Source organism: Loxodonta africana, chromosome 3, assembly GCF_030014295.1.
Source record: "Loxodonta africana isolate mLoxAfr1 chromosome 3, mLoxAfr1.hap2, whole genome shotgun sequence".
Classification (NCBI taxonomy): domain Eukaryota; kingdom Metazoa; phylum Chordata; class Mammalia; order Proboscidea; family Elephantidae; genus Loxodonta; species Loxodonta africana.
The window spans coordinates 10,563,323-10,586,387 of record NC_087344.1 but is presented as its reverse complement, the minus strand read 5'-3'; the positions used below and the strand labels follow the sequence as shown (position 1 = coordinate 10,586,387).

The 23,065-nt window shown below is 40.3% G+C and overlaps 2 protein-coding genes across 33 annotated transcripts in view; one reads left to right on the top strand and one right to left on the bottom strand.

Moving 5' to 3' along the window:
* The window catches only part of LOC100665835 (adhesion G protein-coupled receptor E4-like), a 152,672-nt gene that overhangs the window by 32,409 nt on the left and 97,198 nt on the right, over positions 1–23,065 (bottom strand). For 11 of the 12 annotated variants that reach the window (XM_064280430.1, XM_023540441.2, XM_064280433.1 and 8 more), the window contains 4 exons: positions 10,949–11,015; positions 8,917–9,008; positions 6,536–6,716; positions 824–919 (listed from right to left, as the gene is read on the bottom strand). In XM_064280430.1, coding sequence (XP_064136500.1) covers positions 824–919; positions 6,536–6,716; positions 8,917–9,008; positions 10,949–11,015 — 436 coding nt within the window. Of the gene's footprint in view, positions 1–823; positions 920–6,535; positions 6,717–8,916; positions 9,009–10,948; positions 11,016–11,426; positions 11,601–23,065 lie in introns of those variants that run through there. The other variant, XM_064280436.1, reaches the window with a different exon arrangement.
* LOC111748359 (uncharacterized) overlaps positions 1–23,065 on the top strand; it is a 138,057-nt gene that overhangs the window by 96,864 nt on the left and 18,128 nt on the right. For 8 of the 21 annotated variants that reach the window (XR_010321188.1, XR_010321189.1, XR_010321185.1 and 5 more), the window contains one exon: positions 743–1,000. The exons of 4 other annotated variants lie outside the window; for them this stretch is intronic. Coding sequence is in view for 3 of the 17 variants with exons in the window: in XM_064280437.1 (XP_064136507.1) it covers positions 743–843 (101 nt within the window). In the remaining 14 variants the exon portion in view is untranslated. 9 more of the 21 variants (XR_010321191.1, XR_010321194.1, XR_010321192.1 and 6 more) reach the window with 9 other exon arrangements.

Here is a 23,065-nt window from a genome sequence, read left to right as displayed (position 1 = left end):
TGCCTCTAAGTAGGCTTAAACCTCCAAATTTTTGGTTAGCAGTCAAGAGCACCACCCAGGGGCTCCAAAGAGAAACCAGCCCCTCAAAAATTACCTAAAACTTCTAGCATGCCTAGAGACGACACCTAGAATTTCTGTAAGCTTCAATGCTCAGAAAGGTACCCCAATATCTGACTTTTCCCACAGAACACCAAGGATGATGGCTCTTTTTTAGTTTTTTAGTTTATGTTATCATTTTATCTTTTCACAAACACAATGTGCTTTGTGTACCAGGAGCATTCTAAGCACTTCTATGACCTTGTTATTCTTCATGATGAGATAAATAGTATTATTACCCCCATTTTACAGATGAAGAAAGTGAGGTGCAGAGAAGTTAATTCACTTGCTCAAGGTTAGGCAATGTATAAGTGGTGGGTCTGGGATTTGAACCCAGGCTGCACTTAAACACTACAGTGATGACAGCTATGAGGATCAATGATGACTGTAAGGTTGTTTCCTCAGCACCTAAAACAGTGCCTAGATGTGCTAGACACTCAATAAATATTTGTTAAATAAACGATGACATTTGGACAAATATCCTTTGGATATCTGTGGGAAGACTATAGAAAAGGAGGAGGAAGCAAGGAAGAAAAGAAAGAAAAAGGGAGGAAGGAAGGAAGAGTTTTTCTGGTTGTGGTCTCAAAAAATAGACACTTCAGCTGCACAATTGTAGGAACCTAATGCAATCTCTCTTTTCTTTCAGATCAAGTAAACAGGAAGCTCCTGGTAGCTCAGGATATTGGGTTCAGACAAGGCTGTGGCATCACGGAGAGGTGGATCTTACCGTTTTGGTGTGGGCAGTAGAGTGAGACAGCTCAGTGCTTTCCATTTCAACCCCTTTCTGAATCCTACGAAACCACTTCTTGTATTCCATTCGCACCTGGAAGTTTGAAGAATATAGTGGCTGCATTACATCCAGCGCTTGGAGCAAAAGAAAGGGCCCTAAAACGGGAGACTAGAGGTACAGATGCCAAGCCCTCCCCTCTGCTACTCTTTCAGGGGTTTTGTGTACAGTCTTGGCCATGCTCATGCTGGTTCATTTTATCTAAATTAAACTTTCTCAGCTATAGAAAATGTGCTTACTAAATGCCAGGCACCAGGAGGGCTGTATATATGGGATGATGATGATGGTGATGATGTAGGTGGTGATGATGGTGGAGATGATGAAGGTTATTATGATGATTATGACAATGATAACAAAAGAGATTTTGGTGAAATATACTGATGAATGTGATGATGATATTGGTGATGGTGATGATGATGAAGGCCACCACTTATTGAGCACTAGTTATCTTCCAAGGAGCCCTGGTGATGCAACAGTTAAACCCTTGGTTGCTAGCTGAAGGCTGCAAACCGACCCAGAGATGCAAACCCACACAGCAGTACAAACCCATGAGCAGCTCCGAAGGAGAAAGACCTGGTGATCTGCTCCTATAAGGATTAGAGCCTAGGAAACCCTATGGGGCAATTCTACTCTGTCACACGGGGTTGCCATGAGTCAGAATGGACCTAACAGCACCCAACGACAAGCTATGTTCCAGGTACTTTACATGTACTGTGTCACTGAATGTGATGGGGAAGGTGAATGATGAAGAAGTTAATGATGAAGAAGTTGAGGCTCTTGGAAGTAAATTGACTTGTCCATGGGCACACACCCAGCATTCAAAATCTTGTCATGTTTACTTCAGAACTCTAGCACTAACCACTGCACTAAAGCACCCATTGTGAGTCTATGAATTGCCTTACTTGTGTCTACTTAACATGTCAAAAATGACTGTTAAATAGTTAATGTTTAGCATTATTTTGTCAAGACATGTAAGTTTACTTCTGTGTGTGAGGAGTACCAAGAATTCAGAAGGCACTAAAGGATTGGAAGGGAATTGATAAAGTAGAAAACCAGTCTGTTTGTAACCTGCATCTTAACTGCCATTAGTTCCATTCAATTACAAAGGTCAAAGCCAGGAAAGCTCTTCCTAATCTATGTGAAGAGTAAAATTATAATAATAATGACCCTCAATGAGAACTTAATGTCTGCCAAGTACTGTGCTGGGAGATTTATATTGCATTATCTCATTTAATCCTCAACACTATAAAGTAGCTATCGCCACATTTGCAGACTAAAAAACTGAGGCTCTGAGAGGGTAAACAGCCCATCCAATGACACATAGCAAATACATAGTGGAAGAAATTGAATTAGAGCTAAAGTCTCTCTGAGCTTACAATGGTTGTTGTTAGGTGCCATCGAGTCACTCCCGACTCATAGTGACCCTATACACAGCAGAACAAAACACTGCCTAGTCCCGTGACATCTTCACAATCACTGTTATGCTTGAGCGCATTGTCGCAGCCACTGCGTCAGTCCATTTTGTTGAGGGACTTCTTTTTCACTGACCCTTTACTTTACCAAGCACGACATCCTTCTCCAGGGACTGATTCTTCCTCATAATATATCCAAAATTCTTGAGACGAAGTCTCACCACTCTCGCTTGTAAGGAGCATTCTGACTATACTTCTTCTAAGACAGATTTGTTCCTTCTTCTAGCAGTTCATGGTATATTCAATATTCTTTAGAAACACCATAATTCAAGGCTTCAACTATTCTTGGATTTTCTTTATTTATTGTCCAGCTTTCACATCTGTATGTGGTGTTTGAAAACATCTTGACTTGGGTCAGGCACACCTTCGTCCTTAAAGTGACATCTTTACTTTTTAACACTTTGAAGAGATCTTTTGCAGCAGATTTGCCCAATGCACTGCGTCTTTTGGTTTCTTGAGTGCTGCTTCCGTGGGCATAGATTGTGCATCCAAGTAAAACAAAGTCCTTGACAACTTCTATCTTTTCTCCATTTATCATAACGTTGCTTACTGGTCCAGTTGCAAGGATATTTATTTCCTTTAGGTTGAGGTATAATCCATACCAAAGGCTGCAGCCTTAAATCTTCATCAGTAAGTGCTACAAGTCCTCTCCACTTTCAGCAAGCAATGTTGTGTCATCTACATAACACAGGTTGTTAATGAGTCTTTCTCAAATCCTGATGCCGCATTCTTCACACACTCCAGCCTCTCAGATTATTTGCTCTGCGTACAGATTGAATAAGTATGGTGAAAGGATACAACCCCGACACACACCTTTCTTAATTTTAAACCACACAGTATCCCCTTGTTCTGTCTGAACAACTACTTCTTGGTCTATGTACAGGTTCCTCATGAGCACCATTAAGTGTTCTGGACTTCCCATTCTTCTCAATGTTATCGATAATTTGTTATGATCTACAGAGTCAAATGCCATTGAATAGCCAGTAAAACAATTAAACATCTTTTTGGTATTCTCTGCTTTCATCCAGGATCCATCAGATATCAGGAATGATATCCCTGGTTCCACATTCTCTTCTAAACCTGGATTGAATTTCTGGCAGTTTCCTGTTGCTATACTGCTGCAGCCATTTTGGAATGATCTTCAGCCAAATTTTGCTTGCTTATGATGATACTGTTCTATAATTTCCATATTTGGTTGGATCACCTTTCTTGGGAATAGGCATAAATATGGATCTCTTCCAGTTTGTTGGCCAGGTAGCTGTCTTCCAAAATTCTTGGCATAGATGAGTGAGGACCTCCAGTGCTGCATCTATTTGTTGAAACATCTCAATTGGTATTCTGTCCATTTCTGGAGCCTTGTTTTTCACCAATGCCTTCCGTGCAGCTTGGATACTTTCTTCAGTACTGTCGGTTCTTGATCACATGCTACCTCCTGAAATGGTTGAAAGTTGACCAGTTCTTTTTGGTACTGTGGCTGTATTCCTTTCATCTTCTTTTGATGCTGCCTGCATGGTCTAATATTTTCCCTGAGAATCCTTCAATGTTGCAATTTGAGGGTTTTTGTTTGTTTGTTTTTTAGTTCTTTCAGATCGAGAAATACCACACGTGTTCTTCTCTTTTGATTTTCTATCTCCAGCTCTTTGCACTTTGCCATTATGATACTTTGTCTTCTCGAGCCAACCTTTGAAATCTTCTGTTCAGCTCTTGTACTTCATTTCTTCAGTTTGCATTAGCTACTCTACATCCAAGAGCAAGTTTCAGAGTCTCTTCTGACATCCATTTTGGTCTTTTCTTTCTTTCCTGTCTTTTTAATGACCTTTTGCTTTCTTTATGGATGATGTCCTTGATGCCGGTCCACAACTCACCTAGTTTTCGGTCATTAGTGTTCAGTGCCTCAAACCTGTTCTTTAGATGGTCTGTTAATTCAGGTGGGATATACTCAAGGTCGTACTTTGGCTCTTGTAAACTTGTTCTAATTTTCTTCAGTTTCAGCTTGAACTTGCATATGAGAAACTGATGGTCTCTGCAACAGTTGACTACTGGCTTTATTCTGACTGATGATATTGAGCTTTTCCTTGGTTTCTTTCCACAGATGTAGTCGATTTGATTCCTGTGTATTCCATCTGGTGAGATCCACATGTATACTCATCGTTTATGTTGCTGAAAAAGGTATTTGCAATGAAGAAGTAGTTGGTCTTGTAAAATTCTGTCATATGATCTCCAGTGTCATTTCTATCACCAAGGCCATATTTTCCAACTATCAATCCTTCTTTGAGTCCAACTTTCGCCTTCCAATCACCAGTAATTATCAATGCATCTTGATTGCATGTTTGATCAATTGGGACTTCAGAAGTTGGTAAAAATCTTCAATGTCTTCATCTTTGTCCTCAGTGGTCGGTGCGTAAATTTGAATAGTAGTCGTATTAACTGATCTTCCCTGTAAGTGTATGTATATTATCCTATCACTGACAGTGTTGTACTTCAGGATATATCTTGAAATATTCTTTTTGACAATGAATGTGATGCCATTCCTCTTTAATTTTTCATTTCCCTCATAGTAGACCATATGATTTTCTGATTCAAAATGGCCTATACCAGTCCGTTTCAGATCACTAATGCCTAGGATATCGATCTTTATGTGCTCCATTTCATTTTTGACAATTTCCAATTTTCCTAGATTCACATTACGTAGATTCCCCATTCCCATTATTAATGGATGTTTGCAGCTGTTTTTTCTCATTTTGAGTCATGCTGTATCAGCAAATGAAGGTCTTGAAAGCTTGACTTCATCCAGGTCATTAAGGTTGACTCTACTTTGAGGAGGCAGCTATTCCTCAGTTGCATTTTAAATGGTTTCCAACCTGAGGGACTCATCTCTGGCTTTATATCAGACAATGTTCTGCTGTTATTCATAAGGTTTTCACTGACCATTTTTTTTAAGAAATAGACTGCCAGGACCTGCTTCCTAGTCTGTCTTAGTCCGAAGGCTCCACTAAAACCTGTCCACCAAGGGAGACCTGCTGATATTTGAAATACCAGTGTCAAAGCTTCCAGTAATACAGCAACATGCAAGCCACCACAGTAGGACAAACTGACAGACACTTAGTGGAGGTTGCAGGAGATTGTGACAAATGGTTCAGTTCCTCCCAGTAGTGAACCTTCCTACAGAAAGATTATTTATCCTTTCCAAGGTGAATTCAGGTATGACCCATGACTTGCTTTGGCCATGGAAATGAGGGCAGAAGTGAGTATGTCACTTCTAAGCAGAAGCTTTAAGAGAGTGAAGCTGTGCTTTACCTTGGCCTCTTTTTCCTTGGCCATGATATCACTAATTTTCTACACTGGAACTGCCCCCTCAGTCTAGGCCCCACAGTGAATGCAATGAGCATCAACCCACAGGTATATGGCATGAGCAAGAAATAACCCTTTACTGTTGTTAACCACTGAGATTGGGAAAGAGCTATTTGGTTTTTGTTGTTCTGTTTTTGGTAAAAATATACACATAAAAACATACACAACTTCAACAATTTCTACATGTACAATTCAGTGAAGTTGGTTACATTCTTCAAGTTGTAGAACTATTCTTGCTATCATTTTTGAAATTTTTCCACCATCATTAACATAACTCACTGCCATCTATTCTCATCTAGCTTTTGAGTCTCTTTTGTCAGTTTGGTCACTTATAAATAGATAACTATTTAAAATAGCACAATACTCAAAGCAAACTCTATTTACTAATTAAGCTGAACTATTGTTTTTTTTTTATCGTTTGGTTTAAAGATGATTTCAGAGAATGGTTTCACTTAAAGGTTTAAAGATTAGCTCAGGACAATAGTTTCAGGGGGGTCATCCAACTTCAGTGACTCAGAAAGTCTGGGTTCCATGATACGTTAAAATTCTGTTCCACATTCCCCCCTTTTGATCAACAGAAGAGGAATGTTTGTTACTGCAGCATAATTGATGTTACTTTGATTTTTACAATGCCCCTAAGAGACATGTTATGATGCTGCAAAGATAAGACCCAGAGCACATGGCAGATCTAAGCAGCACCCAAACCCTCCTCCCAAAACCTGAGCAACCCAAAAATACAAAATAAAGGGTCAGGGAAGGGCAAAAATGTTAGTCGCCATTCAGTAAGATTTTGGGTCTATCTAGTAAGAGAGGAAATAATTACCCTTACCTGGCGATTAAGGAGACAGTGCAACACGAAGAGCAAAACTCCTTGCAGAACATTGATGATGGTGAACATGTAGGCAATGACTAATCCAGCTGTCTCCCCCACTGCTTCAACCATAAAAAAACCAAGGCTCCAAGAACTGCCCAGAATAAATAGTTGAGCAATGGCTTTAAATGTCATGACTCTGGAAATAAATAAATAAATAAATAAGGAAGACTAATAATAACCACCATTTATCAGACAGTTAATAAATTCTTCAGTGGTGCAAATACTTAAGTGCTCAGCTACTAAACAACAGGGTGATGGTTTGAACCCACTCAGAGATGTTTCAGGAGAAATGGCTAGCAATCTACTTCTGAAAGGTCACGGCCATTGAAAACCCTACAGAGCACAGTTCTACCCTGACACACATGGAGTCACCATGAGTTGGAACTGATTAGATGGTAGCTGCCTTTTTTTTGGTAATATGTTTTATTTATTACAATTTGGAATATATTTATACGTTATTTTATTATTATAGTGTATAAAATCAGTATTATTTTATATTACATAATATGAATATTTATATGTAAATAAAATAACATTATTATGATTTAAGCATAATGTAAATACATTTTAAATATAAATACTTATATCAATATATAATATATGTTGTTGTTAGTTGCTGTCAAGTCAATACCAACACATGGTGACCCCATGTAAGGAGAGTAGAACTGCCACGTAGGGTATTCAAGTCTGTGACCTTTCAGAAGCAGGCCTGTCTTCCAAGGTGCTCCTGGGGTGGTTGGAACTGCCAACCTTTTTGTTAGTAGCTGAGTGCTTAACTGTTTGCACCACTCAGAGACTCCTTATTTTGTATGTAACCCATTGCCGTTGAGTGTATTCCAACTCATTATTTTTGTTTTGGTTTTTTGTTTTAATCGTTATTTTTAATAGTTGGGTCATCATCAATGGGAATGCAGTTGCTACAGCCAAAGAGAAGGGAGCCCATAAGTGAACCCCCGGGGGAAAAATGGATAATGTTGACATTCTTGGCACTAATTTTATATGAAGACTGTGTCACACAAAGGAGACACTCAGTGGATATCTGCTGTGTAAACAAATGAGGCAGTGGAATAAGTCACCTGAAAATCATAGTTTTTACTTCTTCTACAAGTCCTGTCACATACCCTTCCTCTGTTGTTGGTGTTAGGAGCCTTCGAGTAAGTTCTGACTCATAGCGACCCTATGCACAAAGAACACAACACTGCCCAGTCCTGCGCCATCCTCACAGTAGTTGCTATGCTTGAGCCCATTGTTGCAGCCACTGTGTAAATCCATCTTGTTGACAGTCTTCCTCTTTTTCCCTGACCCTCCACTTTACCAAGCATGATATCGTTCTCCAGGGACTGATCCCTTCTGATAACATGTCCAAAGTATGAGACGTAGTCTCACCATCTTTGTTCTAAGGAGCATTCTGGTAGTACTTCTTTCAAGATGGATTAGTTTATTCATCTGGCACTCCATGGTCTATTCAATATTCTTTGCCAACACCACAATTCAAAGGTGTCAATTCTTTCGTTTTCCTTATTCATTCTTTAGCTTTCCATACATATGAGGCAATCGAAAACACCATGGCTTGGGTCAGGCACACCTTAGTCCTCAAGGGGACATGTTTGCTTTTAACACTTTAAAGAGGTCTTGCCCAATGCAATCAATGCATCTTTTGATTTCCTGACTGCTGCTTCCATGGCTGTTGATTGTGGATCCAAGTAAAATGAAATCCTTGACAACTTCAATCTTTTCTCCATTTATCATGATGTTGCTCATTGGTCCAGTTGTGAGGATTTTTGTTTTCCTTATATTGAGATGTAATCCATACTGAAGGCTGTGGTCTTTGATCTTCATCAGTAAATGCTTCAAGTCCTTTTCACTTTCAGCAGGCAAGGTTGTGTCATCTGCATAACCCAGGTTGTTAATGAGCCTTTCTCCAATCCTGATGCCTCATTCTTCTTCATACAGTCCAGCTTCTTGGATTATTTGCTCAGCATACAGATTGAATAGGTATGGTGAAAGGATACAACCCTGATGCATACCTTTCCTGACTTTAAAACATGCAGTATCCCCTTTTTCTGTTTGAACGACTGCCTCTTGATCCATGTACAGGTTCCTTATGAGCACAATTAAGTGTTCCGGAATTCCCATTCTCCACAATGTTATCCATAATTTGCTATAGTCCACACAGTCGAATGCCTTAGCATAGTCAATAAAACAATTCCTCTATAACTAGGAAAATTTATATCGTATTTTTCCATAGGTATCTTTCTTCTCAGGAAGAGTGGTCCTGCAGAAACAACCCATAAGGACAACTCAGTGGATATAACTGAGTCTGTTTTTTTTCTTACCTGGTGTCCTGAATGGTGGAAAGTTCATTATTCAGGGAAGAAAGTTTGGTTTTCAAAATCCAAAGAATTATGAAGTAAAACACCAAGTTTATCTGTAGAAACAGAATGAAAAATCAACTTAGAATTTTTCTTTGAGGCTATTCCTTGCCACCTAACTTGACATGATCACCACCCATCTGCAGTTTGTATGGCTGTGGCGGCTTGCTTGTTGTTATGATGCTGGAAGCTATGCCACCGATCTTTCAGGGTCACCCATGGTGGATAGGTTTAAGCAGAGCTTCTGGACTAAAGCAGACTAGGAAGAAAGGCCTGGCAACCTACTCCTGGAAATTAGCCAATAAAAACTTCATAGATCACAACAGAAAAATGTCTGATATAATGCTGGAAGATGAGCCCTCTAGGTTGGAAGGCACTTAAAATACACACTGGCTGTAACAATGGACTTGAGCATATCAACAACATGAAAATGACACAGGATTTGCAAATGAATTTCATGTGGCACGTGAAAGAAGGAGCAGAGTCAAGGTGACTCCAGGGTTAATAAACTAAGGACTCAGGAGCAAGAAGCTTCCATCAACTGAAGAGTAACTTGGAAGAAGAGTTCAAATCAAGAGTTCAGTTTTCAACACACTAAAATGCCTATAAAATACTCAAGTTTAGATGTCAGGTTGTTGTCTTATTGGCTGCTGTCTAGTCGGCCCCCCACTCATGGCAAACCTATGCACAACAGGACCAAAGGCTGCTCAGTCCCATGCCATGCCCATGATTGGTCGCAAATCAGACTGTAGTGATCCATAGAGTTTTTGTTGGCTGACTTCTGGAAGTAGATTGTCAGACCTTTCTTCCTAGTCTGCCTTGGTCTGGAAGCTCTGTCGAAACCTGTTCAGCATTATAGCAACACACAAGCCTCCACCGACAGACAGGTATGGATGCACAGGAGGTGCACTGGGCAGGAATAGAACCTGGGTCTCCCACATGAAGGTGGTAATTCTACCATTGAACCATCACTGCCCCCTTTAGATGTCAGGACACCAGGTTGGATTTGTAAGTCTAGAGTTGAGAAGTTCAGGCTGGGTACATAAATTTGGGAGTTGTCAGGATAAGGTAATTACTGAAAGCCATAGACTGGAGGAGATCACAAGGGAGTGAGTGTATGTAGAAAAGTGAGGAAGTTTATGAGTCAACTCTGTCCGCTCCAATATTGACAGAAGGAACCCACAAAGGTGGCTGAGCAGGAGCAGTCAACATTCTAGGGTCCGTGACCAAATCCAGTATCCATTCCATTGCTTGTTTTTGTAAATAAGGTTTTATTGGAACACAGCCACTGGGATTCATTTACATGTTGTCTGTGGCTGCTTTCATATCAACTTACAGTATGCTTCCGTGTTGACTTAGCTACCTGACATCTAAGGCCTTGGGTGGCACAAAAGGTTTATGCTTAGCTGGTAACCAAAAGTTTGGAGTTCGAATTTACCCAGTGACACCGTGGAAGAAAAGACTTGGCAATCTGTTTCCCTTAAAGACTGTAGCCAAGAAAACCTACGGAGCAGTTCTACTCTGTGACACATGGGGTTGCCATGAGTCAGTATCGACTCAATGGCTCGAGACAACAACAACAACCTGGCATCTAAACCTGAGTATATCATAAACCAACCAAACCAAACTCAGTGCTGTCATAGACGTCTTAAATATAGTGTGTTCAGAACTGAACTCCTGCTAGGGGAAGCCTAGCAAAAACAGTATTTAAACATGAGGGATGGATAACATTAGGGTAAATTTCCTTATCTTCATCTCATATCCATTTTAACAGGTAAGAAACGACATTCTCTATATAGCCACCCCACATGACAGAGTAGAACTACCCCATAGGGTTTCCTGGATGGTGATCTTTAGAGGAACAGGTTGCTTCCCCCATGGAGCCACGGGGTGGGCTCAAACTGCCAACCTTTGATTAGCAGCCAGAACACTTAACCATTTGTGCCCCCAGAGGTTCAGCACTAGCACACCAATGTACCTGCCCCTAGGTACCTACCAAGATAATGAAAGCCACCGGCCCCATGAAGCTCCAGACAAAGACTTTATCAAGCTTCAGCCAGCAACTGTTGAGAGAGAGAATGAAAAGCATTAGCTGCCTACTGGTCAGGAGAAGGAGACCAGTTACCAGCTGTTGTCAAGCTGATTTCGTGTAGCATTGGATGTCAAATAGTCTGGGTTCAGCTTTCCTTCTACCCACTAGTTAGGCAAGTTACTCAAATTTTGGTGCTGCAGCTGAATAAGTCAAGCAGTTGCTTCTGATAATACTAATGTGCCTTGGTGATGTGAGAGTTAAATGAGCAAATAGACATTGCTGTTAGGTGCTGTCAAGTTGACTTTCATAGCGACCCCATGTACAACAAAATGAAATGTTGCCCCGTCCTGTACCATCCTCACAATCATTGCTATGTTTGAATCCATTGTTGAAGCCACTGTGTCAGTCCAACTCATTGAGGATCTTCCTCTTTTTTGCTCACCTTCTACTTTACCAAACATGATATCTTTCTCCAGAGGCTCGTCCCTCCTGATAAAATGCCCAAAGAACGTGAGACAAAGTCTTGGCATCCTTGCTTCTAAGCAGCATTCTGGCTACACTTCTTCCAAGACACCTTTTATTCATTCTTCTGGCAGTCCATGGTATACGTAATATTCTTTGCCAACACCAGAATTCAAAAGCAAAGATGTCACTTTGATGATTAAGGTGAGCCTGACTCAAGCCATGCTTTTTTCAACCACCTCATATACATAAGAAAGCTAATAGACATGAAGATCTTAAAATAGTGTCTAATAGTTGGAATACATAGTAAGCACTCGCAACCATTAGATATCATTACTTTCTGGACATGATCACCGTGGATTTTTTTTTTTTTTTTTAATATAAAGACATGGTGGTTTCAGAGCACAAGAAGTGAAAACCACTGAGTATTTCTTACTGCCTCTTTATTCCTTACCTAAAACAACACTTTGAGTCAGACTCAACTGGATGGCAAAGGGTTTGGTTTTTTAAGACAACACTAAGTAATATTCAGATACCATCTTCTCTGTCTTCATCTCTCAGTTGAAGATGGGATATTTTCTTTGTACTTAAAAGCAGCCTGTCTTAGTTATCTAGTGCTTCTATAACAGAAATACCACAAGTAGATGGCTTTAACAAAGAGAAAATTATCATCTCACAGTCTAGTAGGCTAGAAGTCCAACTTCAGGGCACCAACTTCAGGTGAGGACTTTCTGTCTCTGTCAGCTCTAGGGGAAGACTCTTGTTATAAATCTTCCCCTGGTCTAGGAGCTTCCCAGGTGTAGGGACCCCAGATACAAAGGAGGTACTCTGCTCCAGGCGCTGCTTTCTTGGTGTTATGAGGTCCCCCTGTCTCTCTACTCACTTCTCTTTTTTATATCTCAAAAGAGACTGGCCCAAGACACAACCTAATCTTGTAGATTGAGTCCTGAATCATTAACGTAGCTGCCTCTAATTCTATCTCATTCATGTCACAGATATAGAATTTACAATGCATAGGAAAATCACATCAGATGAGAAAATGGTGGACAGTCACACAATACTGGGAATCATGGCCTAGCCAAATTGATACATATATTTTGGGGGGACACAATTCAATCCATGACATTCTACCTTTTGACCCCCCAAATTACTCTTCTTGCCACATGTAAAACACATTCATCCCATGATATCATAGCAAAAGTCTTAAATCAACTCCAAGTCCAAAATCTAAAAATTTTTCTTCATCTGTGAAATCTAGAATCCAAGCTATCTGCCTCCAAAGTACAATGTTCGAATAGTTAAAGCAAAAGGAAGAAATGACGATGAAAAAGAGCTGCAGTGATTTGCATGGTGCTGTGATACTGGAAGTTTTGCCACCAGTATTTCAAATACCAGCAAGGTCACCCTTGGCAGAAAGGTTTCAGCTGAGCTTCCAGACTAAGACAGACTAGGAAGAAGTCTACTTCTGAAAAAATTAGCCACTGAAAACTTTATGAATAATAGAGAAGCATTGTCTGATATAATGCCAGAAGATGAGCCCCTCAGGTTGGAAGGCCTTCAAAATACAACTGGGGAAGAGGTGCCTTCTCAAGTAGAAAAACAAAACATTGCCTTTGAGTCAATTCCGACTCATAAAGACACTATAGCACAGAGAAGAACTGCCCCATAGAGTTTCCAAGAAGCAGCTGGTGGATTCAAACTGCCATTCTTTGGATTAAAACTATACCTCTTAATCACTGTACCACCAGGGCTCCTCAAAGTGGAGTTGACCTTAATGACCCAGGTGAAGACAAGCTCTCAGGACCTTTATTTGCTGATGTGGCACAACTCAGAATGTCCAGAAACAGCAACAAACATCCACTGATAATACAAAGGTGCAATGTACGTAGTATAAACGTGTAGGAAAATTTGAAGTCATCAAAAATGAAATGGAGAGGGGCGGAGCCAAGATGGCGGACTAGGCAGATGCTACCTCGGATCCCTCTTACAACAAAGACACGGAAAAACAAGTGAATCGATCACATACATAACAATCTACGAACCCTGAACAACAAACACAGATTTAGAGACGGAGAACGAACTAAAACGGGGAAGCAGCGATTGTTTCCAGAGCCTGGAGCCAGTGTACCAGTCAGGTACGGCACAAGCACAGAGAGCTGCTCCACCCCCCTGAACTAACCCCGGGAGGGGGACCAGCCAGTTCCACGGGCGGCGTGGGATGCAGCCGGTAGGAGAAGTCCCCGGGAGGCAGTGACTGGTCTTGGAGCAGAAAGAGCAGCGTCCGAGCCAGGGAACTGTCCCGCAGGGATTTGGACTGGACGCAAGTACGGCATAAACACGGAGAGTTGCTCCACCCCCCTGAACTAACCCTGGGAAGGGGACCAGCCAGGTCGCGAAGGCGGTGTGGGACGCAGCCGGTAGGAGAAGTCCCTGGGAGGCAGCGACTGGTATTGAAGCGGGGAGAACAGCGTCCCAGCCGGAACACTCGGTCACGGCACAAGCATGGGGACCTGCTCCACCCATCTGAACTAACCCCGGGAGGAGGCCCAACTGGTTCTCGGAGGCGGCACGGCCATGCGGCTGGAGGGACGAGAAGTCCCCGGGAGGCAGCGACTGATTTTGGAGTCGAGAGTGCACCGTCCCAGTAGGGGAGCCTTGACGCTGGGCGTGGGGCTGGAAGCGGAGGATCTGACCGTGACTCCAGCGGGCCAGACCCCCCGGGGGCAATCTCCACACAGCCAGCACACATAGGCGACGCACCCCGCGGGAGTCTCAGATATAATAGTCATTCCAAGCAAGACAAGCAACTCTGGCTATATTCTGAGGTGCTACTCTCCTATCTCTCTGTTCTCTCCCCCACCCTCCCCAGGTGGCTTCATTAACATCTGAATAGCCTGAGCCAGAGGGAGAACTCTGATAGGCATCTGACTGCATTTTTTTTTTAGCGGATTTTCTGGAAAGACTAGTTTCCCAGTGATGGCTCGGAGACAACAATCCATATCAAACCACTTAAAGAAGCAGACCATGACAGCTTCTCCAACCCCTCAAACAAAAGAATCAAAATCTTTCCCAAATGAAGATACAATCTTGGAATTATCAGATACAGAATATAAAAAACTAATTTACAGAATGCTTAATGATACCACAAATGAAATTAGGATAACTGCAGAAAAAGCCAAGGAACACACTGATAAAACTGTTGAAGAACTCAAAAAGATTATTCAAGAACATACTGGAAAAATTAATAAGTTGCAAGAATCCATAGAGAGTCAACATGTAGAAATCCAAAAGATTAACAATAAAATAACAGAATTAGACAACGCACTAGGAACTCAGAGGAGCAGACTCGAGCAATTAGAATGCAGACTGGGACATCTGGAGGACCAGGGAATCGACACCAACATAGCTGAAAAAAAATCAGAGAAAAGAATTAAAAAAAATGAAGAAACCCTAAGAATCATGTGGGACTCTATCAAGAAGGATAACCTGCGGGTGATTGGAGTCCCAGAACAGGGAGGGGGGACAGAAAACACAGAGAAAATAGTTGAAGAACTCCTGACAGAAAACTTCCCTGACATTACGAAAGACGAAAGGATATCTATCCAAGATGCTCATCGAACCCCATTTAAGATTGATCCAAAAAGAAAAACACCAAGACATATTATCATCAAACTCACCCAAACCAAAGATAAACAGAAAATTTTAAAAGCAGCCAGGGAGAAAAGAAAGGTTTCCTTCAAGGGAGAATCAGTAAGAATATGTTCTGACTACTCAGCAGAAACCATGCAGGCAAGAAGGGAATGGGACCACATATACAGAACACTGAAGGAGAAAAACTGCCAGCCAAGGATCATATATCCAGCAAAACTCTCTCTGAAATATGAAGGCGAAATTAAGATATTTACAGACAAACACAAGTTTAGAGAATTTGCAAAAACCAAACCAAAGCTACAAGAAATACTAAAGAATATTGTTTGGTCAGAGAACCAATAATATCAGATATCAGCACAACACAACGTCACAAAACAGAACGTCCTGATATCAACTCAAATAGGGAAATCACAAAAACAAATTAAGATTAATTAAAAAAAAAATACACATAACAGGGAATCATGGAAGTCAATAGGTAAAAGATCACAATAATCAAAAAGAGGGACTAAATACAGGAGGCATTGAACTGCCATATGGAGAGTGATACAAGGCGATATAGAACAATACAAGTTAGGTTTTTACTTAGAAAAATAGGGGTAAATAATAAGGTAACCACAAAAAGGTATAACAACTCTATAACTCAAGATAAAAACCAAGAAAAACGTAACGACTCAACTAACATAAAGTCAAGCACTATGAAAATGAGGATCTCACAATTTACTAAGAAAAATGCCTCAGCACAAAAAAGTATGTGGAAAAATGAAATTGTCAACAACACACATAAAAAGGCATCAAAATGACAGCACTAAAAACTTATTTATCTATAATTACCCTGAATGTAAATGGACTAAATGCACCAATAAAGAGACAGAGAGTCACAGACTGGATAAAGAAACACGATCCATCTATATGCTGCCTACAAGAGACACACCTTAGACTTAGAGACACAAACAAACTAAAACTCAAAGGATGGAAAAAAGTATATCAAGCAAACAATAAGCAAAAAAGAAGAGGAGTAGTAGCAATATTAATTTCTGACAAAATAGACTTTAGACTTAAATCCACCACAAAGGATAAAGAAGGACACTATATAATGATAAAAGGGACAATTGATCAGGAAGACATAACCATATTAAATATTTATGCACCCAATGACAGGGCTGCAAGATACATAAATCAAATTTTAACAGAATTGAAAAGCGAGATAGATACCTCAACAATTATAGTAGGAGACTTCAACACACCACTTTCGGAGAAGGACAGGACATCCAGTAAGAAGCTCAACAGAGACACGGAAGACCTACTTACAACAATCAACCAACTTGACCTCATTGACTTATACAGAACTCTCCACCCAACTGCTGCAAAATATACTTTTTTTTTCTAGCACACATGGAACATTCTCTAGAATAGACCACATATTAGGTCATAAAACAAACCTTTGCAGAGTCCAAAACATCGAAATATTACAAAGCATCTTCTCAGACCACAAGGCAATAAAACTAGAGATCAATAACAGAAAAACTAGGGAAAAGAAATCAAATACTTGGAAAATAAACAACACCCTTCTGAAAAAAGACTGGGTTATAGAAGACATTAAGGAGGGAATAAGGAAATTCATAGAAAGCAACGAGAATGAAAATACTTCCTATCAAAACCTCTGGGACACAGCAAAAGCAGTGCTCAGAGGCCAATTTATATCAATAAATGCACACATACAAAAAGAAGAAAGAGCCAAAAGCAGAGAACTGTCCCTACAACTTGAACAAATAGAAAGTGAGCAACAAAAGAATCCATCAGGCACCAGAAGAAAACAAATAATAAAAATTGGAGCTGAACTAAATGAATTAGAGAACAGAAAAACAATTGAAAGAATTAACAAAGCCAAAAGCTGGTTCTTTGAAAAAATTAACAAAATTGATAAACCATTGGCTAGACTGCCTAAAGAAATACAGGAAAGGAAACAAATAACCCGAATAAGAAATGAGAAGGACCACATCACAACAGAACCAAATGAAATTAAAAGAATCATTTCAGATTATTATGAAAAATTGTACTCTAACAAATTTGAAAACCTAGAAGAAATGGATGAATTCCTGGAAAAACACTACCTACCTAAACTAACACATTCAGAAGTAGAACAACTAAATAGACCCATAACAAAAAAAGAGATTGAAACGGTAATCAAAAAACTCCCAACAAAAAAAAGCCCTGGCCCGGACGGCTTCACTGCAGAGTTCTACCAAACTTTCAGAGAAGAGTTAACACCACTACTACTAAAGGTATTCCAAAGCATAGAAAATGACGGAATACCACCCAACTCATTCTATGAAGCCACCATCTCCCTGATACCAAAACCAGGTAAAGACATTACCAAAAAAGAAAATTATAGACCTATATCCCTCATGAACATTGATGCAAAAATCCTCAACAAAATTCTAGCCAATAGAATCCAACAACACATCAAAAAAATAATTCACCCTGATCAAGTGGGATTTATACCAGGTATGCAAGGCTGGTTTAATATCAGAAAAACCATTAATGTAATCCATCACATAAATAAAACAAAAGACAAAAACCACATGATCTTATCAATTGATGCAGAAAAGGCATTTGACAAAGTCCAACACCCATTCATGATAAAAACTCTTACCAAAATAGGAATTGAAGGAAAATTCCTCAACATAATAAAGGGCATCTATGCAAAGCCAACAGCCAATATCACTCTAAATGGAGAGAACCTGAAAGCATTTCCCTTGAGAACGGGAACCAGACAAGGATGCCCTTTATCACTGCTCTTATTCAACATCGTGTTGGAAGTCTTAGCCAGGGCAATTAGGCTAGACAAAGAAATAAAAGGCATCCGGATTGGCAAGGAAGAAGTAAAGTTATCACTATTTTGCAGATGACATGATTATATACACAGAAAACCCTAAGGAATCCTCCAGAAAACTACTGAAACTAATAGAAGAGTTTGGCAGAGTCTCAGGTTATAAAATAAACATACAAAAATCACTTGGATTCCTCTACATCAACGAAAAGAACACCGAAGAGGAAATAACCAAATCAATACCATTCACAGTAGCCCCCAAGAAGATAAGATACTTAGGAATAAATCTTACCAAGGATGTAAAAGACCTATACAAAGAAAACTACAAAGCTCTACTACAAGAAATTCAAAAGGACATACTTAAGTGGAAAAACATACCCTGCTCATGGATAGGAAGACTTAACATAGTAAAAATGTCTATTCTACCAAAAGCCATCTATACATTTAACGCACTTCCGATCCAAATTCCAATGTCATATTTTAAGGGGATAGAGAAACAAATCACCAATTTCATATGGAAGGGAAAGAACCCCCGGATAAGCAAAGCACTACTGAAAAATAAGAAGAAAGTGGGAGGCCTCACCTTACCTGACTTCAGAACCTATTATACAGCCACAGTAGTCAAAACAGCCTGGTATTGGTACAACAACAGGCACATAGACCAGTGGAACAGAATTGAGAACCCAGACATAGATCCATCCACGTATGAGCAGCTGATATTTGACAAAGGACCAGTGTCAATTAACTGGGGAAAAGATAGCCTTTTTAACAAATGGTGCTGGCATAACTGGATATCCATTTGCCAAAAAATGAAACAGGACCCATACCTCACACCATGCACAAAAACTAACTCCAACTGGATCAAAGACCTAAACAGAAAGACTAAAACGATAAAGATCATGGAAGAAAAAATTGGGACAACCCTAGGAGCCCTAATACAAGGTATAAACAGAATACAAAACATTACCAAAAATGATGAAGAGAAACCCGATAACTGGGAGCTCCTAAAAATCAAACACCTATGCTCATCTAAAGACTTCTCCAAAAGAGTAAAAAGACCACCTACAGACTGGGAAAGAATTTTCAGCTATGACATCTCCGACCAGCGCCTGATCTCTAAAATCTACATGATTCTGTCAAAACTCAACCACAAAAAGACAAACAACCCAATCAAGAAGTGGGCAAAGGATATGAACACACATTTCACTAAAGAAGATATTCAGGCAGCCAACAGATACATGAGAAAATGCTCTTGATCATTAGCCATTAGAGAAATGCAAATTAAAACTACGATGAGATTCCATCTCACACCAGCAAGGCTAGCATTAATCCAAAAAACACAAAATAATAAATGTTGGAGAGGCTGCGGAGAGATTGGAACTCTCATACACTGCTGGTGGGAATGTAAAATGGTACAACCACTTTGGAAATCCATCTGGCGTTATCTTAAACAGTTAGAACTACCATGCAACCCAGAAATCCCACTCCTAGGAAGATACCCTAGAGATACAAGAGCCTTCATACAAACAGATACATGCACACCCATGTTTATTGCAGCTCTGTTTACAATAGCAAAAAGTTGGAAGCAACCAAGGTGTCCATCAATGGATGAATGGGTAAATAAATTGTGGTATATTCACACAATGGAATACTACGCATCGATAAAGAACAGTGACGAATCTCTGAAACATTTCATAACATGGAGGAACCTGGAAGGCATTATGCTGAGCGAAATGAGTCAGAGGCAAAAGGACAAATATTGTATAAGACCACTATTATAAGATCTTGAGAAATAGTAAACCTGAGAAGAACACATACTTTTGTGGTTACGAGGGGGGGAGGGAGGGAGGGTGGGAGAGGGTTTTTTATTGATTAATCAGTAGATAAGAACTGCTTTAGGTGAAGGGAAAGACAACACTCAATACATGGAAGGTCAGCTCAATTGGACTGGACCAAAAGCAAAGAAGTTTCCGGGATAAAATGAATGCTTCAAAGGTCAGCGGAGCAAGCGCGGGGGTCTGGGGAACATGGTTTGCGGGGACTTCTAAGTCAATTGGCAAAATAATTCTATTATGAAATCATTCTGCATCCCACTTTGAAATGTGGCGTCTGGGGTCTTAAATGCTAATAAGCGGCCATCTAAGATGCAGCAATTGGTCTCAACCCACCTGGAGCAAAGGAAAATGAAGAACACCAAGGCCACACGACAACTAAGAGCCCAAGAGACAGAAAGGGCCACATGAACCAGAGACCTACATCATCCTGAGACCAGAAGAACTAGTTGGTGCCCGGCCACAATCGATGACTGCCCTGACAGGGAGCACAGCAGAGGACCCCTGAGGGAGCAGGAGATCAGTTGGATGCAGACCCCAAATTCTCATAAAAAGACCAAACTTAATGGTCTGACTGAGACTGGAGGAATCCCGGTGGCCATGCTCCCCAGACCTTCAGTTGACACAGGACAGGAACCATCCCCGAAGACAACTCATCAGAAATGAAAGGGACTGGTCAGCGGGTGGGAGGGAGACGCTGATGAAGAGTGAGCTAATTATGTCAGGTGGACACTTGAGAGTGTGTTGGCAACTCTTGTCTGGAGGGGGGATGGGAGGATAGAGAGAGAGGGAAGCCGGCAAAATTGTCAAGAAAGGAGAGACTGAAAGGGCTGACTCAAGAGGGGGAGAGCAAGTGGGAGTAGGGAGTGAGATGTATGTAAACTTATATGTGACAGACTGATTGGATTTGTAAACGTTCACTTGAAGCTTAATAAAATTTATTAAAAAAAAAAAATGAAATGGAACACATAAACATCAATATCCTAGGCATTAGTGAACTGAAATGGACTGGTTTTGCCCATTTTGAATGTCATATGGTCTACGATGCCAGGAATGATAACTTGAAGAGGAATGGAATTACATACATCATCGAAAATAACATTTCAATATGTATGCTGAAGTGCAATGCTGTCAGTGATAGGTTAGTATCTATATGCCTACAAGAAACACCAGTTAATATGACTATTATTCAAATTTACATACCAACCACTAAGGCCAAAGATGAAATTGAAGATTTTTACCAACTTCAGCAGTCTAAAATTGACCAAACATGCAATCGAGATGCATTAAAAATTACTGGCAATTGCAATGTGAAAGTTGGAAACAAGTTTTGGTAGTTGGGAAACCTAGCCTGGTGATAGAAACAACGCCAGAAATCACATGATAGAGTTTTGCAAGATCAATGACTTCTTCATTGTACATACCTTTTCTCAACAACATAAACAGCGACTATACACTTGAAACTTGCTCTTGAACGTTAAGTTCAACGGCCTCAAGCATGATTGTGAGAATGGCACAGGACATGGCAGTGTTTCATTCTGTTGTACACTATGAGCCAGAAGCAATGTGACCACACCTAACAACAACGACATACATGTGGACCTTGCCAGATGGGATGCACAGGAATCAAATCAACTATATCTTTAGAAAGAGACGATGGAAAAGCTCAATATCATCAGTTACAACAAGGCCAAGGGGGACTGTGGAACACACCATCAATTGCTCATATCCATGTTCAAGCTGAAGTTGAACAAAATAAGAACAAGTCCACTAAAGCAAAAGCATGACTTTGAGTATATCCTTCTTGAATTTATAGACCAATAGATTTGATGCTCTGAACACTAATGACTGAAAATTGGATGAGTTGTGGAATGACTTCAAGGACATCATACATGAAGAAAGCAAGAGGTCATTAAAAAGACACAAAAGAAAGAAAAGGCCAAAATGGATGTCAGAACAGACTCTGAAACTTGCTCTTGAACATCAAGTAGCTGAAGAAAAGGATGAAATGGTGATGTAAAAGAGATGAACAGAAGATTTCAAAGGGTGGCTATAGGAGACAAAGTGTTATGAAATGTGCAAAGACCTGGAGATTGAAAACCAAAAGGGAAGAACACGTTTATCATTTCTCAAGCTGAAACAACTGAAGAAAAAATTCAAGCCTCGAGTTGCAATTCTGAAGGATTCTACTGGGAAAAAATTAAATGAGGCAGGTAGAATCAAAAGAAGATGGAAGGAATACATAGAATCACTGTAACAAAAAGAATTGGTTGACATTCAACCATTTTAGGAGGTAGCATGTCTTAGTTATCTAGTACTCCTGTAACATAAATACCACAAATGGATGCTTTTAACAAAGATAAATTTATTTTCTCACAGTCTGGTAGGCTAGAAGTCCAAATTCAGGGCATCAGCTCCAGGGGAAGGCTTTCTCTATTGGCTCTGGAGGAAGGTCCTTCCCATCACTTGTCCCTTGGACTAGGAGCTTCTCTGTGCAGCAACCCCCGGTCCAAAGGATGCACTCTGCTACCAGTGCTGCTTTTTTGGTGGTATGAGGTCTTCCTGTCTCTCTGCTTGTTTCTCTCTTCTATGTCTCAAAAGAGAATGGCTCAAGACACAGTCCAAACTTGTAGACTGAGTCCTGCCACATTAACATCATAGAGACAGAATTTACAACACATAGGAAAATCACATCAGATGACGAAATGGTGTACAATCACACAATACTAGGAATCATGGCCTAGCCAAATTGATACATATATTTTGGGGGGACACAATTCAATCCATGACATAGCATATGATCAAGAACCAATGGTACTGAAGGCAGAGATCCAAGCTGCACCGAAGGCACTGGTGAAAAACAAGGCTCCAGGAATTGTTGGAATACCAGTTGGGATGCTTCAACAAACAGATGCAAACTGATGGACTGAGTCCTGTGCCAGCTTCCTAGGATCATGGGATAATGATATGAGTTACTGCCTATGTGAAGCACTGTCCTCGTGCGTTGGAGGTTTTCTGGAGTTGTCATCATTATTGTTATTGTTTATATTTTGGAGGTCAACCTCAAGCTATTCAACCTACTCTTTCAGAATCATACAGAACATGTAGCTCCCAGGTTCTTAATGTGGGGACATGGATTTGCTTTATGTGCCCTTGAATTTCCTGGACTTGTATTCAAAATTATGTACATACATAAATTTGGCTACTAATTCTAAGATTGGCTGTTTGAGCACACCTAGCTGTGCTGTAAAGAAAGCCCTGGTGATCTGCTTCATAAATGTTGTTGTTGTTGCTGTTGTTCGGTCC